Source organism: Pinus tabuliformis, chromosome 1_2 (assembly GCF_031772625.1).
Source record: "Pinus tabuliformis cultivar Carrire ecotype Pingquan chromosome 1_2, CPIR1, whole genome shotgun sequence".
Taxonomy (NCBI): Eukaryota; Viridiplantae; Streptophyta; class Pinopsida; order Pinales; family Pinaceae; genus Pinus; species Pinus tabuliformis.
Genome location: NC_142298.1, coordinates 203,674,425 through 203,694,373, shown reverse-complemented (window position 1 = coordinate 203,694,373; position 19,949 = coordinate 203,674,425). Strand labels below are relative to the sequence as shown.

At 37.8% G+C, this 19,949-nt stretch overlaps 1 protein-coding gene across 1 annotated transcript in view; it reads right to left on the bottom strand.

Annotated features, from left to right (window-relative positions):
- The window catches only part of LOC149205178 (uncharacterized), a 60,572-nt gene extending 40,871 nt beyond the window's left edge, over positions 1-19,701 (bottom strand). The window contains exons 1-3 of the mRNA XM_089397335.1: positions 18,181-19,701; positions 17,569-17,711; positions 16,013-17,459 (exon numbers count right to left, since the gene is read on the bottom strand). Of these exons, the coding sequence (XP_089253461.1) occupies positions 16,013-17,459; positions 17,569-17,711; positions 18,181-19,701 (3,111 nt within the window). The remainder of the gene's footprint in view (positions 1-16,012; positions 17,460-17,568; positions 17,712-18,180) is intronic.
- Between the last annotated feature and the right edge of the window lie 248 nt (positions 19,702-19,949).

Sequence of the window (19,949 nt, the reverse complement as noted above, 5' to 3'; positions counted from 1 at the left end):
AGGGCAGAGTAGCAAGCTCAATCCCCTTGAAGGCTCCTTGACATAATCCAAGGTTTACCAACAAGTGACCCCAGGCTCCTCGACAATGGTTAATCCGAGGTTTACCGTTTTTAATACGTGAATATCTGACTTCGTTCCCAATGAGGAAGGATTGATTCCCACACTGGTTCAAACACGATCTCGTGCTTCTCCTTTAAGAGGATCTTTCCCAGAGCATAAATGCAACAATTGGATTTCTTCCCTACCACAAGATACAACTACTTGTTTGTTTTTACTGTCTTGGAGAGTTAATTACTCTCCTACTCCAAGACATTAGCCTAAGCTATGTTGGTGTATCAGAGCCCTAGAAATAAAAATGTTACTAGATGAATTTTACTTTAAGCGTTATTTTTATTGGTTTTTGTTTAAGTCAAAAGGTGCGGAGATGAAACTCGTGGTATGAAGACTCGACTTAAAAACACTAAAAATGCACCTAAGATGATTTAAACAATCTTTTCCCTTCGATGAACTTCTAGCTAAGAAAGAGTTTGAGAATGCAAATACTTTGTAAACACAAATCTTTCTTAACAAACAAATTAAAAGAAGAGCTTTTGTCCTTTCCAATGCACTCAAAACGAGACAACTAGTTATTTTCACAAAAATTTTCCCTTTTCGTTTCAAAGCACTCAACCACTACAAAAACAAACTTTTTCCAAAAGAGATTTTTATTTTTATTTTATAAAACACTCAAAACTATGCAAACAACTAACTTTGAGATCCATAAATTATAAAAACCTATTTGAAGTCAAAGCCTACAAGATGTCTTTTTTAAGGATGTTTTACTTAGCTAAATGTAAACTAAGGACCAATTTATGCAGAATCACAAATCAGTCAAAAACAACCAATTTTGTTCTCTTTTTAAAAATGAACATCCAAACTTTTAAACACAAGCTTTTCGAAGTTTTGTAAAGAGAAAACACAAAGCGGATTCCTCAACAAGGGTAGATTTCATAAATGGTCAGACTCATAAGAAGTCTAGTAGAAACTAAGGTGATCTAAGGTCCCTACAGCTTCTAAGCTCAGAGCTACTACAAGACCAAAATGAAAAACAAACCCAACAAGCAAAACTCCTAGGAATTTCACCTAAAACCCTAACACCAATGAAATCAACCTAAGGAAAGGTTCTGACAGGTTATATGCAGGTATGGGCAGTGGATAATAACTTCTAAACAAAAACTAAGCTGACTAACAGAGGAGATCTTAGGTTTTTCAAAATTTTGACAGGGTCCGCAGGCCCACAGTTAACACAGGTGCGGTACCGCTCTGTGCTAAAAGCAAAAGTGCGGATAAGTACGCACTGTGTCAAAAGGCTAGGGTGCGGTCCTCTCCCAAAGTTATGAAAAACGAAAACTAACCCTGGATCTACAATCTCTACCCAATTCCACACACAATAAGCCAAAAACAGAAATAAAAACACAATTTCTCAGGTCAAAGTAAAAACAAGGAAAAAATCAAGTCCCCAGTATGGTCGCCATTTTGTCACACGGAATGAGTCAATCTTGTGGACAAGATAGACCTTCCTAGAATCTAAAGAAGACCTAATGACAAGCAAACCAATCACAAACTATCTTTCTCTAAATATGCATTTATAAACAAAGGCAAACAGGTGTTTTAGGCCTACCTTAGGTCCAACGCAAGTTTGTGGAAGCCTCGCTCCTTCGAGCCAAATGAGCTCCCTTGTCGCGAATCTGCAAACACAAACAAGCAAACAAATTAAATAGAACCTGAAAAGCCAATATCATAAAACATATTTAGCATGAAAGTCAAGGAATTCATGAAACAAATGACATGAGACAATTTGCTGAGAAAAATTAATCTGATTGTATTAATTCAAATCAAAGAAGAACTTTACAACCTGTGCCTTGACGCTGTACAAGCTCCTCCCAGGGTCCAGCAAGAAATTTCCTCTACTTTGACAAGTTTCAGTCTCTTCCCAATGAAGCCAAAAAGGTATGTGATCTCTCCTCTCAATCTCAACTAGGAAGTCTTAATTTCACCAGCATTTACCCTAAAAAATGTTCAGCTTCTAACCTCTCTAGCAACCAACCCAATGCCTGAATTTATAGTGCAATGGAGGGAAGTTACTAGGTCCTCCTTCAAAGGGATAGCTCCTCTCATCAAGGGATTAGCTCCTTCTCTTCAAGGGATTAGCTCCTTCTCTTTTGGGATGCATGAACCACCTAAGAGCGGCCAATCCACGTCAAAATTCCTTCTAGAATCATCTAGAATTAACCAAAAGTGAGTTTTTTAGAATAAACTTGCGCCTTTTTGACTTTCATAGGGGTCCGTACCCACACCTTTAGGGACAGAGCGGGCAGGTTCGCAGTTTTTGTAAACAGGAGGTGCAGGACTGCAGGCAATAGTGAGAGAAAGTGTGGAACCAAAGCTTTGTTGATTTTCAATGTCTTTCTCTCATTTTCAAAGCTTGACTTGAAGAGCTGAGGTTTGAGACTTGCTTAGGAGGTCAGTACAAGTGATGATAGACCCATACTGACTGCAAATAATCATGTTGACGATATTTTTGTGTAACAGTAGGACTAATGTCATATGTGAGGGCTTTGATATCTTCCTTTGTCTACATGTCTCTGAAAATTTCCCATTGGATAGGAATTCTGAGGTTGTGGAGGGAGTCTTCTATAATGATTCTAATTAATCCATGGTGAGCTAACTGTTGGTGGTTTCCGTCTTGCACCTTTATGCTTGTATCTATCAGTGATTGTAGAAGGAAGTATGGTATGCTGAGCCTATGGTGAGGAGGTGTTTCTGCTCCAAACCTAAATTCTTCAAGAATCCTAAAGTGATACCCATAAACCACACTATACCTACCCTCACAGGATATGTATTTTATAAGGTGGTACCTCACCTCATTCCAGGGGTATGGCAAGCTTGCTCTCCTTACTCCAATTTTTTCCTCAATGGGCTCTTCTCCCTCTAAAAAGAACTTCTTGGCAATCTGGCTATCTCCTTTGTCTTCCTTTCTCCAAGGCACTCCTAGGGGAAGTGTAGTAATTCTTCTTATGAGTTCAGGGGTGAGCTCTATGGAGAGGCCTCTCACCACAACAGTGGCATGGATTCTGGTCAGTGGAATGAGGGAGAGAGAAAAATCTCGGGCCACTTCATCATCATACCCTCTTCATTTTTCAAAATACCCCATCCAATTATGCCTTGTGAAGATTTCTAACACTTGAGGGTGTTCATGTATTCTCATAGTGTTAATGGGATCCCTTATATTAAACCCCCCTATCATTTTGTTGGTAAATTTTGAGGAGCTAAGATGGATGACACAATTTTTGAATGCAGAAGTAAATAGCTGAAAGAACTGTGGAGATAATTCCCTTACACAACTACCAAATTCACTCAATACTAGGGGATTTTCTATTCAATTTACTTTGAAAAAGGGAAGTAATTATATAGCCTACCTCCTCATAGTGTTTGTTGTAGCCAAACCCCGTGTTTTCCCCTCTGAAACTCCTCTCGACCAATCTTGTAGACTGTCTGTCTCTATCCTGTAGGATTCCTATGCAATCCTATAGGATTTCCTATGTAATCCTGTAGGAAGTCCTATGCAGGGACAGATGGAATTTTCCTCTTCTGTAGGTTTCTTGGGTATGAGAGTGACTTTGCTAGAGTGAGCCTTGAGGAAATGAATGCATGAGTGCATGGGGACCAACAATTATTTCCTCTTATGGCTGAGTTATGTGACGTGGCGTACTGGCAGAGAAGGTATGCTTTCTATTTTTGGACCATTGGTCCCCACTACCACCTCATCATTCCTCTCTCCTCATAGTCAAATCCCATTTCATGCCTCCATAGACTTAACTTCTTTTATCCTTCTCCTCTCTTTCTTTGACTTCATTATTGCCACATGTGGGAGGACCAACTGTTTTGTCTTCATCGATTGAATGAAGATGGCCAAGTTAACTAACCACCTTTCACTTATAAACCAACTTGCTCGTAACCTTTACATCTTTTTAATACATTATGCAAATGAGAGAGTGAAGTGAGATACTTACCTATGGTGCTAATGCCTTGTTGCAGTTGTTGAAGACCTGAGGTGCTTCCTGTGTGTTGGCTGCATGCTACTTTTCCTTCGTTTTTTATTGTTCTCTGATGATTCCTTTGATGTGAAGGTACCTGATGTTGAAGATGATGGTGTTTTTTCTATTCTGGAGCTCCTTTTGCCCTTGGATCTTCATGCTGGAAGCTTGCTGCTACTCATGATTTTTATTTTGCGGGATAAGCTGCTACAAGATGTCCTGTAGCTGCTTCTCCCTCAGAATTTCTAATCATTTCTTCTGCTGGGATTTTGACGATGATGACATGCATTGAGAGGGAGGCTAGGAGTGTGGAGAATGAGAAATACTCAAGTTCTGCTCCCTTCGGTTCTCTTGTTTCAATTTTTTTTCTCTATGTTTTCTCTTGAGGACTGTGATTTTTTTTTTTTTGAAATTGATTTTTTTTATGGTGAATGCAGGTTGATGAAAGTGAAGACAGGTAAGGTAATGAAGTTGTAATGTAGGGATGCCATTATTTTGACATGGTAGGTCATTTTATCGCCCTAGGGTCACTTTTTTTAGGATTCTCAAGCCACTTTAATTCCTACAGGATCATCATGTAAGTTTTTAGGGGATCCTGTAGGTTTACAGGGGATCTTGTATAAAACACAGTCCCCTTGTAAACTAAAGCAAAGGAGTGAAAAAATGAAAGAAGTGGTGGAATCATTAATGATGATGAGTGGAAAAATAAAAATGTGACTGAAATAGGTCCCTTTTTTATCCTCCTTTGTTCTATGATCGTCCTCCTGCTGACCTGCAAACATAAATTTTCATGATTTTTTTTTTTGAAAACAACTGGTCTGCCTCTAAGAGGTTTTCATCCTAGTTGTGTTCCCTAGGTGACCCAAGAGAGGTTTTCACCCAGATACCTTTTCATTTTCTCCTCTCTCTTTTTTTTGACACCATTGGGTCACCCCAAGAGGTTTTCAACCCAATAGTGGGACTCAGTCGCCTCATGGAGGTTTTCACCTGAGTCCTTATTTTTCCTTTTTTTTTTCTCAGTGATTTGATGATGTAGGAGCTTAAACTTGCTCCATCACCATCACTATTTTATTGATATCCTCAGTGAACTCTTACTTTGAGAATGGCCTCTTGTAAACTTTTAGTCTATGCCGATTAACAAGTAAAGGAATGGCCTCTGCATCTATGGTTTTGATCTGCACTGAACCATTATCATGGCATTTTCTATAACATAAGGCCCTAGCCATCTTGTCCTTAACTTGCCCTTAAAGTTTTTATATATGGAATCATATAACAAAGCCCAATCACCTTCTTGAAATTTCTTATCCTTGATGTTCTTATCATAGCAGATCTTCCTCTAAAGTTGGGTTACTTCTGTGTGTAGTAGGGCTTGCATTCTGAACTCATCTAAACCATTCAACTTCAACAATCTCTCTTTTTGTGCACTGTTAAGATCTAGATCTAGTTGGGCTGCCATCCTTAATGTGTTGTAATCAAACTCAATGGACAGCAGGGCCGTTTTCCCATAGACCAGATCATAGGGTGTGAATACAGTGGTGGTCTTCCAGGTGGTATTATAGGCCTAGGTGGCCTCAAGTAGTCTGTCTGCCCAATCTTTTCTGATGTTGTTAACCACTTTAGTTAAGATTCCCTCCAGCGCTCTATTGGTCACCTCCACTTGCCCATTAGCTTGTGGCTGATAGAGAGTGGAGGTTCTATGCTTGATCTTATGTTGGTTGAGCAAGTCTTCAATCATTTTGGAGGTAAACTGACTACCTTGATCAGTGACCAGCTCTCTATGGTACCCAAATTTGTAAAATACATTCTCCCTTAAGAACTCAACCACCTTCTCCTATGTTGTTACCTTAATCACCTTGGTTTTAGACCACTTAGTTAGATAGTCAGTGCACACAATGATATACTATATTTTGTTGGAAGGAGGGTCATTAGGCCCAATATCAAGATGAACTAACTCTTTGTCTATCACTTGCTCGGCTACCTTCTAATCTTCATGACTTGGTTGCTTGCACTCCGAGCTAGTGGGATTAATGAAGGAATATTCGAATGGGGGAGGAGTATATGAGGATGATTTACCTTCTACAATCTCTAACCCTTGTCCCATTCGAGTTTCAAACCTTAGTCTTGCGAAAATTCCTTGATTTTCTCTTGCAAACCTACATTCAATGCATATTAGTCCATTAGGCATATAATCTCACTTTAACTCATCTCATTAAACAAAATATAATCAAAACATGTAATAAGTTGTGAGAAGAGTTGGTTTGACTAAGCTAGGAGGTGGATTAAGGCCCATATAATTACCCAATGATGAGGCTCATCAAAGACCACCACTGGATTTACTCCTTATCATCTAGTTTATGGGAAGAAAGCCCTGATGTCCATTGAATTTGAATACAAATTCGGCATAAACATGTGGTGTCAGGTTGTGTATGGGGTCAAAATCGTATATGCATATAGAAATTATCTATACATGATGGCTTTACACATTTTTTTCATATGTTCTATAAGGATTATGTTCTATATGTGTCTCACAAGGCATATACTATTATAGTGTATAATAGACATATAATATATGTAATTTAAATGAGGTGAATGTGGATCAACTTTCCATGAAGTCAATATATATATACCCTACTAAACACTAAGTGTATTCCCGTGGAGGTTTAAGTTGTGTATTTTGTGGCTTTTATTTATAAAATATTTGTCATATTAATGTTTTATTTTCGTATGTATTTATATAACTATATAAGGAATACACATATATGTAAATATATAACAATACATTTATAAAAGGGAGGAAACTATAATCATTTTATGGAATGCAAATGAGAGACTATCGATTTGTGAGGGACAAATGACATACATATATACATACATACATATACATATACCTATATATATATATATATATATATATATATATATATATATATATATATATATGATCACACAAATAATATGAATTACAAGTTGAATGAATGTATTGGTGTTTTAAACAAATGGTCTAATATGGGTCGCAATTTGTTGGTTTTGAAGTTCATTTATGAATTTTTCATATATGAATTGTTTTACATCTACATTATTCCTTAATAGCACCCAATTTTATCCATATATGGTGTCTAGTCAATTTAACGTCTTAAATTGCTCTACATAAATTATCAATCCGGGTGTCGTAAACTGATGAAGTGTGGTGCACCATATGTGCTTAGTTAACCTTTTTCTTACTTTGTTGTTTTATAGATTTTATTTTGTTTTGGGGTTTTGTTTTTGTTGGTTTCCTAAAGTATCTAATGCAAATGGAAATCCTATTCTAAGGTCTTAAGAATACTTTTAAAGGTCAAGTATGGATGTAAATTTCAAGACAAAGTCTATGTCCCTAATGGTAACTTCCAAAACTTAGCACTTCAAAAGATCTTAAAACATGCTATTGATGGAATTAGTTCTTAAACAAAAGTGTAAATATGCAGCTACTTCAATAAAAATAGAATGCAACAACCAAACAATGAGCTAGTGACTATGAAACCCAGTATCCTTGTTGCTGTATAAAAAGAAAACTGAACTTAAAGCAATTCAAAAACTGTAAGCAAAGTAAACTAAATCATATTACATCAACTCATATTCTGAACCCTCACCATTCGACTCGCTCTACTATAGGAGGTAACTGAAAATGACATGAGTAATCTAATCACTAACTTGTAGAAAAATAAACTAATATCAAACTACACGTTCATACTTTAGTCCCTCACCAGTAGTCCCGCTCTGGCTATAGGAGGTAACTGAAAATGACATGAGCAATTCAATAACTAACTTGCAGAAAATAAACTAATATCAAACTACGCACTCATACTTCAATCCCTCACCAGTAGTCCCACTCTGGCTATAGGAGGTAACTAAAAATGACATGAGTAGTCTAATATCTATCTTGCAGAAAAGTAAATGAACAAAACAAAACTGAAAGAAATAAATAGTGCTGGAATTATAACTAAGAAAATAAATCAGTAGAAGGACAAGATAATTCCATCATGTCATTAGTCATTAAAAAGCTATGTGCATTACTAATCTACAATCAACCGGTTGAACACACTTGCATGAGTTAAAATTGCACGAATGAAAAATCTGATCTATCAAACTTGAAAGCAATCAAATGACATAATGAAATCAAAGAAAAATTTACAAAATGAAATCTACTCTACCTTACATTCTAATATGCTCCATAACATCTACTTCACATCTCCTTCCATGTTGAGAACATCGAAGCTTTATTCAATTTCTTCAAAATTACAAAGTACAACAAAGTTCTCCAAAGCTTTCAAAAGCCATCAAGGAAGAACTACAAACTCCAAGCTAAAGAACTCACAAGCTAAAAGACTAACAAATGAAGGAGAGAGATCTCCTATTTATACAAAAAGATGAGAAGCCATCTCATTAATGAGAGTCCATGAATCTCTCCCTCTACCTCTAGAGTCCTAATCAAAATAGGAACTGATAGAAGCCTCCTTTCAACCTACACATATCAACAATCTCAATCCATTTGTTAGGTATAAGCATATGCACATTATTTTCTAATTTTTAACCACAAATTCACTTAAAAGGCTTAGAATTAACTAAGATTTGAAAAACATAAATGTGGCCCAATGATAATGAAAGTGGGATGAATGTGGTGACATAGTACTGAAATGGAGGTGAAATGGAGGTGATATAATGGACATAATAGTGAAAGTGTAATGGAATTGAATGACATTTTCAAGACTCAACATACCCCCCAACTGAAGCTATTGCATGTCCTCATGGAATATATATTACATTAACTCTTTTGATCCTTGAGCTTTGGCTTAACTTTGCATGATATCATTTGATAACTTCATATTTCTGCAAAGTGTTTTACTTGAATTGCAACATGGTTGGTTCTTGTGTTACAACCATTTTTTTTTTTTTGTTGCCTTCTATTTTGATCTTTGAACTTTGCATAATGATATTTTGATTATTGCTGCAAAGTATCTTTTTATTGGATTGCATGATGGTTGGTTCTTGTGTGACAACCATGATTTTGTTTGTATCCAATTTATCCTTTAAGCACTTTTTCAAAAGCCATTGTATGCTCATAATAGCAATGTAATAATTAATATATGTTGGAAGTATGTGGGCTCCTGAATATGATATGGACATGGCAAGATATGAATATGAATGTATTCCCCTCCCCAACTAATGGTATTGGCAATTTTATGAAATGAGGAAGAGAAATGTTTTTCCAACAATTATCATTCTAGCTTTTTATGGAATTCTATGGTCAAAAGTTAGAAAATGGCGTACCTTCACTTACCCTTTGGAATGGATGCGTTGTATGTGTGGTGGCTACAAAATTCTGATCATATTCTTCTTCAAGTGGCTGAACAAGAGGAGTCATGGATAAAGAGATAAGATGACTTTTTATTGCTTCTACTAAAACTTGCTGAATCTGCTCCAAAATGCTGAAAATAATAGTCTTCATGTCTTCAAAACTCATTGGCACAATTCCTACTATGTGAAAAGATGTTCTGATGTCGAACATAGTAGGAAATTGTTAACTTAGTGACCATTAATGGATGCCACTAGTCAACACAAGAACTCTCACCATTGATGACAATGAGAGTCAAGATGCCCAAACACATCTTGCTAGGTACGAATGAATTTGTCGATGTCGAATCACCTAGAAGATCTAACAAACAAGGGACATTAATGTATTCCCATTGTTTATCAGCATGAGGACTTGCCATTAAGGCATGCAAGCCTCAAGGTGTTTTTACAAATAACTTAGACTCAAAGGACTATGGACTCAATAATTTGCATTGAAGCAGGGCTTATTTGCGGAATGAAAATGATAGGAAATGGAAGATGAAAATGGAAGATGGCAATGGAGAATAGAAATGGAAATGGGCAATAAGCATATGAATGAGCCTCTTGCTTTTATTTGTGGGTTATGAATGGACAAAAAGAGATGGAAAGTGTATGTGAATGTAAATGGAAATATGAAGGAAAATGAGATGAATGGTTTATTACGAAGTATGGATGTGATGGAGACAATAGTATCTGAAAGTTTTTTTCGAGTGCTTGGATCTGATTTTGCATCAACATATTTCCTCTTTGTTGCTGATCATCCTCTTATGAAACAAATTGGTCTCTTAGAGAGACACCATTCTCTTGTAGTCATTTGTCCTTCCTCCTGGAACCTGCAAAAAAACTAATACTTCTTCTCCAATTGAATGTAAGGTTATCAAAGGAGAGAGGTGATCAATCTCTATAGTTGTGATATTTACACACAAAACTAAGAATTTGTATTAATGAAACAAGTATTCAAAGGAAAAATCAAAAGAATTTATACCTGCGTTGGAATTGGTGCCCCAAGTTGAATGTTGCTTCTTTTCAGCAATTTATTTCATTATTTTCCATTTCAAACTCTAATGATAGATTTCTCATTGTGTAGATCTTGTTGAGATCTTTCCAATGATACTTAAATCATAAAAATATGATTTTGTATGAGAAAGATAGGCTGATTTGAACAATGAGGTTTTTCTGGTTGCGGAATTAGAGAACAGCTGCGGAATTGGACTTTAGCTGCGGAATGTGCATAGTTTCTGTAGCTAAAAATATTAAATAAAAAGTTAGCCATTCATATTTCATCATCAGTCCAAAATTAATCAATACCTTCAGAAAAGTGAGTAAATAACTTATTCATTTCATTGATTCAAAATTATTATTTTTTTTCTTGACATGCAGCGACTTAGTGTGGCAACTCAGGTTGGCAACTTAGTGATAACACAAAACTTGACTTCCCTTTGACCGAGGTCTTTTTAATTGAATTTGACCAAATGAATAGGACATCATCCATGTACTGACATTCCCCCAACTACCCATGTGGCTTGTTTTGCTTGATGACACCTGCAACCTAGAGTTTAACAAAATAGCTGCGGAAAGTTGAACCAGCTGCAGAAAGTGGCTGAAACAGTCAACCATCAGCTTTATTTTTTTTTTTTCATTATCTGCATGTAGGAACTCTATGAATGGTAGTGGCATATGGAGCAAAACATTTTTAGTGATGGAAATGGAATACCAGAGTACCTACTCTTTTGCTGCTCATTTTTTTTTTTTTTATTAATTCTCTGCATTGTCTGTGTGGAGAAAACTATGCAAATGGCAGTGGTATATATGAAGCAAAACAACTACAGAAATTAAAATGGAATATCAGAGTATTGTGAAAAGAAGATGATGGATATGGCAATGAAACATGGAGGGTATACGAAAAACAGAGTGGCTGTATGCGTGGAAAAGAAAAAAATGTGGAGGATGTAACTCAATTTAACTCAAGTTTCTGCCCTCAACAGTCGTCCCATTCTTCCTTCTGTTCTTTAAAACTCGTCTGAATTAGCAGAGATGGTTAGGGTTTATGAAGGAGACCAGCAACTGTAAGCGGATATCAGAGAATAGGTACACGGAATGAAGCGGAACAGAGAACAAAATGGGGTGAAGGCTTATGTGAGCACGGTGGAAATGAAGCTGTGAGGTCAATAGAACAGTAGGGGAAGAAAGTGCATCCGACAGTTTTTAAAGTTGGGTGGCTGTAGAATGGACGCAAGCACGTTTATAAAATGGCTGCGGATTTTGTGCGGCTGAAAGAAGCCGTAGTCAAATCAACCACGATCCATAATCACAAATGGAGTGTGAGAATATTTCCAAACTTGAGTTAAACGTGGAGGATGTATATCTGGGTGAGTCCGTCGGGTCTATAAGAGGGTCTCCACGCTGCCCATTACCGTAATCATCAATTGAAAACAGAGTGATGCTGTGAAGAGCCGTACCCAACCAGATCACGTAATGGAGAGCCGTCTTAAATTGGAACTGTTGTTAACATGCGTTAATGAATTGCAAACGGGTGGCATTAAGGGCAGAAGACGTGGTGGCAAAGGTTGGAAGACGTCGTAGAGGTAGAGTAGGTGCCAACACAAAACCGAATTAAATCACAATCTGTTCATCTAATTTGAAAATCCATTTTTTACATGCGGCAAGCAAAAATGGGCTCCAAAGAACCGAGGATTTCTCCCAGACCGCCACAAATTTCTTCAAATGGTTTCTGGGTTATCTAATTGACCCAGCTGGTGAAAAAACTCATGTTTTCTTTTCTTCAAATTCAACTTCGTTTGGCCAAATCATGTGTTTGAAGTTAGACGTTTTTTTGTTCTGCGTTTTTATAAGTTAATAGGTTTATTATTCTGCATTTGGTCTGTAAAATTTTCGAATTAGTGGTTGGATGATACGATTTTGTGCATTCTCTGAATTTACCATACATGTTAAAAAGTTCTTGCTTCAATCCAATTTTTTCAATACGGCCGTGGAGAGTTTTTCCTTCTCTGTCCTCTCTAGAACCAGATCGATTTTTTTCATTCAACTACGAGTTCAAGTGAAATCAAAGTCAGTCAGGTTTGACTTGCATGTGTTAAGCATTAGACTCGCGTGCAGTTCTTTCTAGCTGGCTCAGCTCAAGAGATCAAGTTCTGGAGTTTTTGATGCTTAACTTCAAGAAATGTAGAGATTGTTTTATTGTATGAAACGTAATTTTTTTATTTTTTATTTTTTTCATTGAATCAATTGAAATGATGAAGTTTATTTTGTCTCCTATTTTTTTATTTTTTATTTTTTTTACATAACAATTCTTTTTCTAATCCTCCAGATCACACAAAGTGCAGGAGGAGAGCATACTCAAGAATTATTAATTTTTTAGATGTAAGAAATAAAGTCTCCTAATTACACTTTCCCGGCAACGGCGCCAAAATGTCTAGTCAATTTAACGTCTTAAATTGCTTTACATAAATTATCAATTCGGGTGTCGTAAACTGATGAAGTGTGGTGCACCATATGTGCTTAGTTAACCTTTTTCTTACTTCGTTGTTTTATAGATTTTATTTTGTTTTAGGGTTTTGTTTTTGTTGGTTTCCTAAAGTATCTAATGTAAATGGAAATCCTATTCTAAGGTCTAAAGAATACTTTTAAAGGTCAAGTATGGATGTAAATTTCAAGACAAAGTCTATGTCCCTAATGGTAACTTGCAAAACTTAGCACTTCAAAAGATCTTAAAACATGTTATTGATGGAATTAGTACTTAAACAAAAGTGTAAATATGCAGCTACTTCAATCAAAATAGAATGCAACAATCAAACAATGTGCTAGTGACTATGAAACCCAGTATCCTTGTTGCTGTATAAAAAGAAAACTGAACTTAAAGCAATTCAAAAACTGTAAGCAAAGTAAACTAAATCATATTACATCAACTCATATTTTGACTCCTCACCATTCGACTCGCTCTGGCTATAGGAGGTAATCATAAACAAATTGAGTAATCTGATATCTAAATTGCATAAAATGAAACTAAGATCAAACTACGCATTCATACTTCATTCCCTCACCATTCGACTCACTCTGGCTATAGGAGGTAACTGAAAATGACATGAGTAATCTAATCACTAACTTGCAGAAAAATAAACTAATATCAAACTACGCATTCATACTTCAATCCCTCACCAGTAGTCCCGCTCTGGCTATAGGAGGTAACTGAAAATGACATGAGCAATTCAATAACTAACTTGCAGAAAAATAAACTAATATCAAACTACGCATTCATACTTCAATCCCTCACCAGTAGTCCCACTCTGGCTATAGGAGGTAACTGAAAATGACATGAGTAGTCTAATATCTATCTTGCAGAAAAGTAAATGAACAAAACAAAACTGAAAGAAATAAACAGTGTTGGAATTAGAACTAAGAAAATAAATCAGTAGAAGGACAAGATAATTCCATCATGTCATTAGTCATTAAAAAGATATGTGCATTACTAATCTACAATCAACCGGTTGAACACACTTGCATGAGTTAAAATTGCATGAATGAAAAATCTAATCTGCCAAACTTGGAAGCAATCAAATGACATAATGAAATCAAAGCAAAATTTACAAAATGAAATCTACTCTACCTTACATTCTAATATGCTCCATAACATCTACTTCACATCTCCTTCCATGTTGAGAACACCAAAGATTTATTCAAAATTTTCAAGATTACAAAGTACAACAAAGTTCTCCAAAGCTTTCAAAATCCATTAAGGAAGAACTACAAACTCCAAGCTAAAGAACTCACAAGCTAAAAGACTAACAAATGAAGGAGAGAGATCTCCTATTTATACAAAAGATGAGAAGCCATCTCATTAATGAGAGTCCATGAATCTCTCCTTCTACCTCTAAAGTCCTAATCAAAATAGGAACTGATAAGACACATGTCTTCTTAGAGTTACAATACAATTAGGAGATGTGACACATATCCTCATGACCCCATGATTCTTTCCACTCAAATTAGAATTTGGCCTTAGAGTGCCACATAAGGGTCTTCTAGAAGCCTCCTTTCAACCTACACATGTCAAAAATCTCAACCCATTTGTTAGGTATAAGCATATGCACATTATTTTCTAATTTTTAACCAAAAATTCACTTAAAAGGCTTAGAATTAATAAAGATTGGAAAAACATAAATGTGGCCCAATGATAATGAAAGTGGGATGAATGTGGTGACATAGTAGTGAGATGGAGGTGATATAATGGACATAATAGTGAAAGTGTAATGGAAATGAATGACATTTTCAAGACTCAACATATGGCTGAGTGGAAGTATTAAATTATTAATATAATTCGGTGGCATGTCATCTACATAGATAGGGGTTGTGTCGATAAATCAAACATTAAATTGGTGAAGCGGTTTGCAAGCATCCTACAATCATAAGAGCTCACGACATTATCAGTTAGAGGCCTAAAGCTTATGTCAATTATTCACATTGACAGAGGTGGCATTGGAGATATTATTTAGGTACCAGAGTTAATTTCTTTGTTAATGGCTCCCACAACTATCTTCCCTCATCAGGTTTATTTGTGCGAAGATTTATAAGGCAGAGGCGAGATGTCAAAACAACGTCATTTCACACTTGTGATAGAATAGTGACAATCTCTAAACTTTCTCCCACCTGTGAGGGTAAATGAGAAGTAGTATATAAAAATAATTCATAAAAAAAAAATTGTTTGCATCAATGGTGTCAATTCTAAATGGGAATCAAAAGTTTACTGTGGATATGTAAATTGTTTTATACATTTTTTAACCCCTCACAAACACTCCATTTTAATACACCTAAAGGAGCCTCCCATGTTTAGCAATGGTTAACCAAGCATACATATTTTTAATTTTACACTAATTATGTTATGGCGTAAAAGTAACATGGAGAAATTTGAATGTAGGTTTCATAACCCTATGGTTTCAAGGCAACATTACAAGATGGCATATATATATATATATATATATATATATATATATATATATATATATATATATATATATATATATATATATATATATATTTTCCTCTGGAAAAATCCGTAATTTTTCATTATATTGGAAAAATTACATATTGTAGATGCTTATCGCATATGCTGTTTGCCACTGTGAACTATGATCATAAGAGAAACATAAGAGAAACTAAGAGTATCTATAGCCAGATATACCTCGCAGGGCAATCCGCTATATTTAGCTGTATATACTGTCAACTGTGTTATACTTGTTTTGACTATACATTTAGCCGCGCAGGGCCCTCATACTTGGTTCTGTACATTTCAAAAATATCATTTGTATTGTTCAGATAAATTAACAAAAAGCAAAAATGTGTCCTGTTCAGTGACCAGGAACTCTCTGATATATTTGGTCTATATATGGCCGGTGGTAATACTGGTATGCATTTGTCCCTTGCTGCTCGGTAATCTCCCAAATGCCTCTGGGCATTAGCGTGGCCTCCTTGGATAATTTGTCAGCATGGCTGTTATGCTCCCTGTAGATATGAGAGCAAGAGATATTGTTAAAAGCTGCTTTGAATATATTTACTTCATTTAGAATGTTGCTGAGTGTGTGAATGTGACAATCAGAAATGCCATTGAACCAATTGATAATAATCTTTGAGTCCCCGAAAATGTTTATGTTGGTGCAATGGTGACCCAGAGTGAAATGCAGTAAGTGACGCAATGTTATGAGTTCAGCATAGTTATTTGTTCCGGCTCCCAAGCCCATTTTGACTTTATAGTAATGTTGTGCATTGATATATAAAATGAACCCTCCACCGCATCCATGTTGGTTTGCAGCCCCGTCAAAAAATGCCCATGGTGTGTTTGTGTCAATACACGGAGGTGGATGTGGTCGACGCTCTTTAGGAGGCGGGGGATCTGGCAGCTCCCTGAATGCAGATATTATCCCTGCCTCAATCTGTGGCCAATGTGCAGGTCTGTTGTCAAAGATATGGCGATTGCGAGCTTTCCAGATGTGCCAATTGACGAGTACCGGAAGGTTTATGAGCTTTGTTCCTTTGTGTCTATGAGTCCATTCATCCCAAGCGATGTTCAGGTCATCTCCCTCCCAATGCCCGTTGTATGGAATCGAAATGGATAATGAGTTCCACAGGGCTAGTATAACACTGCAGCGCAGAAAGAGATGCTCTGTGGATTCCGATGCACATTTACACAGTATGCACCAGGTGGGCCCTTGAAAAGCTCTGTGAGTGAGCTGTTCCCCTGTAGGTACCTTGTTTCTCAGAATACACCAGAAAAATAGCTTGGTTCTTGGCGGGGCCGTGAGTTTCCATAAGCTTCTCCACCAAAATGGAATGATGTCAGGTTTTTTATGTATATTTAGAGTGATGTATCCGACTTTTGGGGAGTATTTTCCATTTTCGGCCTGGCTCCATATCAATTCATCCGGGCCCTCTTTGATTCTGAGATGGGATTCAGATAAAGCTGATCTGAACTCCTGCCACTCCTGGTGCCATCTATGTGGAAGATCTATTTGATGAGCTGACTTCCATGCCTGAGTAAACATCCCTGAGTTCTGCTGGTCAGCAATTTGTGAGAATACCTTGATCTCCCGGGAGTGAAGATATCTGATGAGATCTTGAGAGAGGATATGTCTACCTCCACTACCAATCCATGGATCCAATCCTATCCGAGCCAGGGATCCGTCGTTGATCCTCCACACCAAGTTGTCTCTAATTAGGGGCAGTGAATGAAGCAACGCCTTCCAAACAGATGAGATACCTGTCTTCTGCCAGCTAGGAAGCCTGACCCAATCCATCATGTCTTGGGGCCAGATATATTTATGATATGATAAGCGGGACCATAGGTTCTGACTAGTCAGCAAGGACCAGCCCATTTTGGCAGCAAGGGCTTGTGCAAATAGAGGGAGATCTTTCAGGCCCCATCCCCCCCATCTCTTTGGCAATGCAATCTTTTGCCAGCTGATCCAGGCAAAAATGTGTTTGTCCTGATTCCCGGCCCAAAGATATCTGTTGCACAGTTTCTGTAGGTGAGATAGAATATGTCTGGGAATCCACGTGAGAGCCATCCAGAAGACTGGGGTGGCTTCCAGGACCGATTTGATAAGCACTAATCTACCTGCCCTGGACAGATATCTGTGGCTCCAACAGCTGAGCCTTTTCTCCAATTTTGTAACGAGCCAGACCCAATCTGCTATCCTCTGACATGTGGGTTTTAACCAATAACCCAGATATTTTAGTCCTCTGTCCAATGGGTGTATACTGAAAGGGAATACCTGTTGAGCATACTGAGATTCATGAACAGATGTGCGAGCGAAAGTGATTGTGGATTTTTGCTGGTTTACTAGCATGCCAGTGGCAGTCGAGAAAAGGTGAAGGATCCGAGAGAAAGCCAGGGAGTCTCTGATGCTGCCATCCAGCAGGATAAGTACATCATCCACAAATAATAGATGTGTGAGGTAACAAACATCAGAGATCTTGAGGCCACTGAGGGATCCATCCCGCTTAGCAGACGCAATTAATCGACTTAGCCCTTCCATGACAATAAGAAATAAGAGAGGGGATAGGGGCAGCCCTGTCTGAGACCCCTTTCTGAGTGAAAGAAATGGGATGTCGATCCATTGATGAGGACACTGAAAGTAGGGGTGGTGATGCATGCCATGATCCAGTTGATGAAATTATGAGGTAGACCCAGATGAATGAGAAGCATTTTGATATAAAGCCAGCTGACTCGATCAAAAGCTTTTGACAGGTCGATCTTGAGGATGATGCTTTTGAGATGTTTGGACCAGATTGAGTGCAGGGCTTCTTGGGCAGATCCTATGGCTTCATGGATCTGTCTATCTTCAAGAAAAGCAAATTGCTGGGGAGCAATGTTTCTGGATAGGATGGGTCTGAGGCGATTAGCAATAATCTTGGATATGATCTTGTATAGGCAGTTGCACAGAGATATGGGACGATAGTCATCAAAAGAGGATGGGGTATCAGACTTTGGGATGAGGGCAATAAATGTAGAGTTGATAGCATGATATAGGCATCCAGATGATCTACTCTCCTCCACCACCCTCAGCAGATCAGGCCCCAGTAGTTCATAGAAGGCTAGATAGAACTCGATGGTCCAACCATCTGGGCCAGGGCTCTTATCTTTTTTGAACCATTTTAATGTGCTTTCCAATTCCTCTGAGGTGACTGGTGCATGGAGTTCATCTGCGTCTTCCTCATTGACAAATCTGGGAAAATGGTTTGCCACATTTATGATCTCAGCCAGATTTATGCCTGGAGGGCTCCTGTAAATGTTCCTGAAGTGTGTAGTTCCTAGCTGAGAGAGCTTGTTGAAGGAGTCAGCTAAACCTCCCTCCGGAAGAGGGAGATTCCAGATAGTATTAGTAACTTTTCTTCCTTTTGCATAGTTTTGAAAAAATCTAGAGTTTTCATCACCTGCTTTAAGCCAAATGGCTCTGCTCCTCAATCTTTGTGATTCCTCCCTCAATTTAAGTATATGAGCCTTTTGGTTTTCCAACTCGATCAAACGAGCCTTTTCTTCTCCTGTGATGAAACCCAAATTCCGATCATCCAATAAAGAGCTCAGTTCAGCTTCAATGAGGGTGAGCTGAGCATTTTCCCTGCTATGCTTATCCTTAGCCCAATTAATAGCATGATGTTTCAGCATGGATAGGTTTTTACAAAAACCTTTTGCCAGTGATGCCTCTCTGTTGATGGGGTTTGCAACCCAGAAGTCAGTAACCAATTTTATGAAGTTCGGGTCCTGCAACCATGTGTGGTTGAATTTGAAGGGAGCTTTCGGCTTCTGGTGAGGGCCTAGGATTTCCAGATATATAGGGGAGTGATCCGAAATACCTCCCGAACCGACCCATTGCTTATAATAATGGAGATGTTGAAAGAGCGGACCCTTCATCAAGAATCTGTCAAGTCTTCGGGCCAATGCCGCTGCTCCCACTCTCCTGTTTCGCCAAGTGGGGAGTGGCTTGTGCATGGGGACGTCCATAAAATTGGTCTGTTCCAGAAGGTTTTTCATATACCCAGTAATAGCATCAACCTGAGCTGAAGACCCCCAGGATTCACTGAAGCCCAAGGAAAAGTTTAAATCCCCGCCCATAATAATGTGATCAGGGGCCAGTAAAGAGAGATTTAGGAGGTGGTGCCAGAAAGGTTCTCTCTGGTGGCAGGGACCATAAACATTCACAATTCGGAGGGTTTTGCTGAGCTCTGTAGAGAAAATATCGATACCCATGAAACCTAATCCCCCCAGGATGCATCAACCCTAATTGATCTAGGGTTGTAACCAATTGCCAGACCCCCGGATCTCCCAACAGCATCAAGAGCCATAAATTTCCATCACGGGGCCAGAGCTTGCAGAGAGAGGGTGATATGCTCGGCATGTCCTAGGGTTTCTTGAAGCAAAATAATATCAGTTGGCTCAACCTAAAAAAGTCTCTGCAAGGCTAGTTTCTTGGAGGCACTAGCCATGCCTCTACAGTT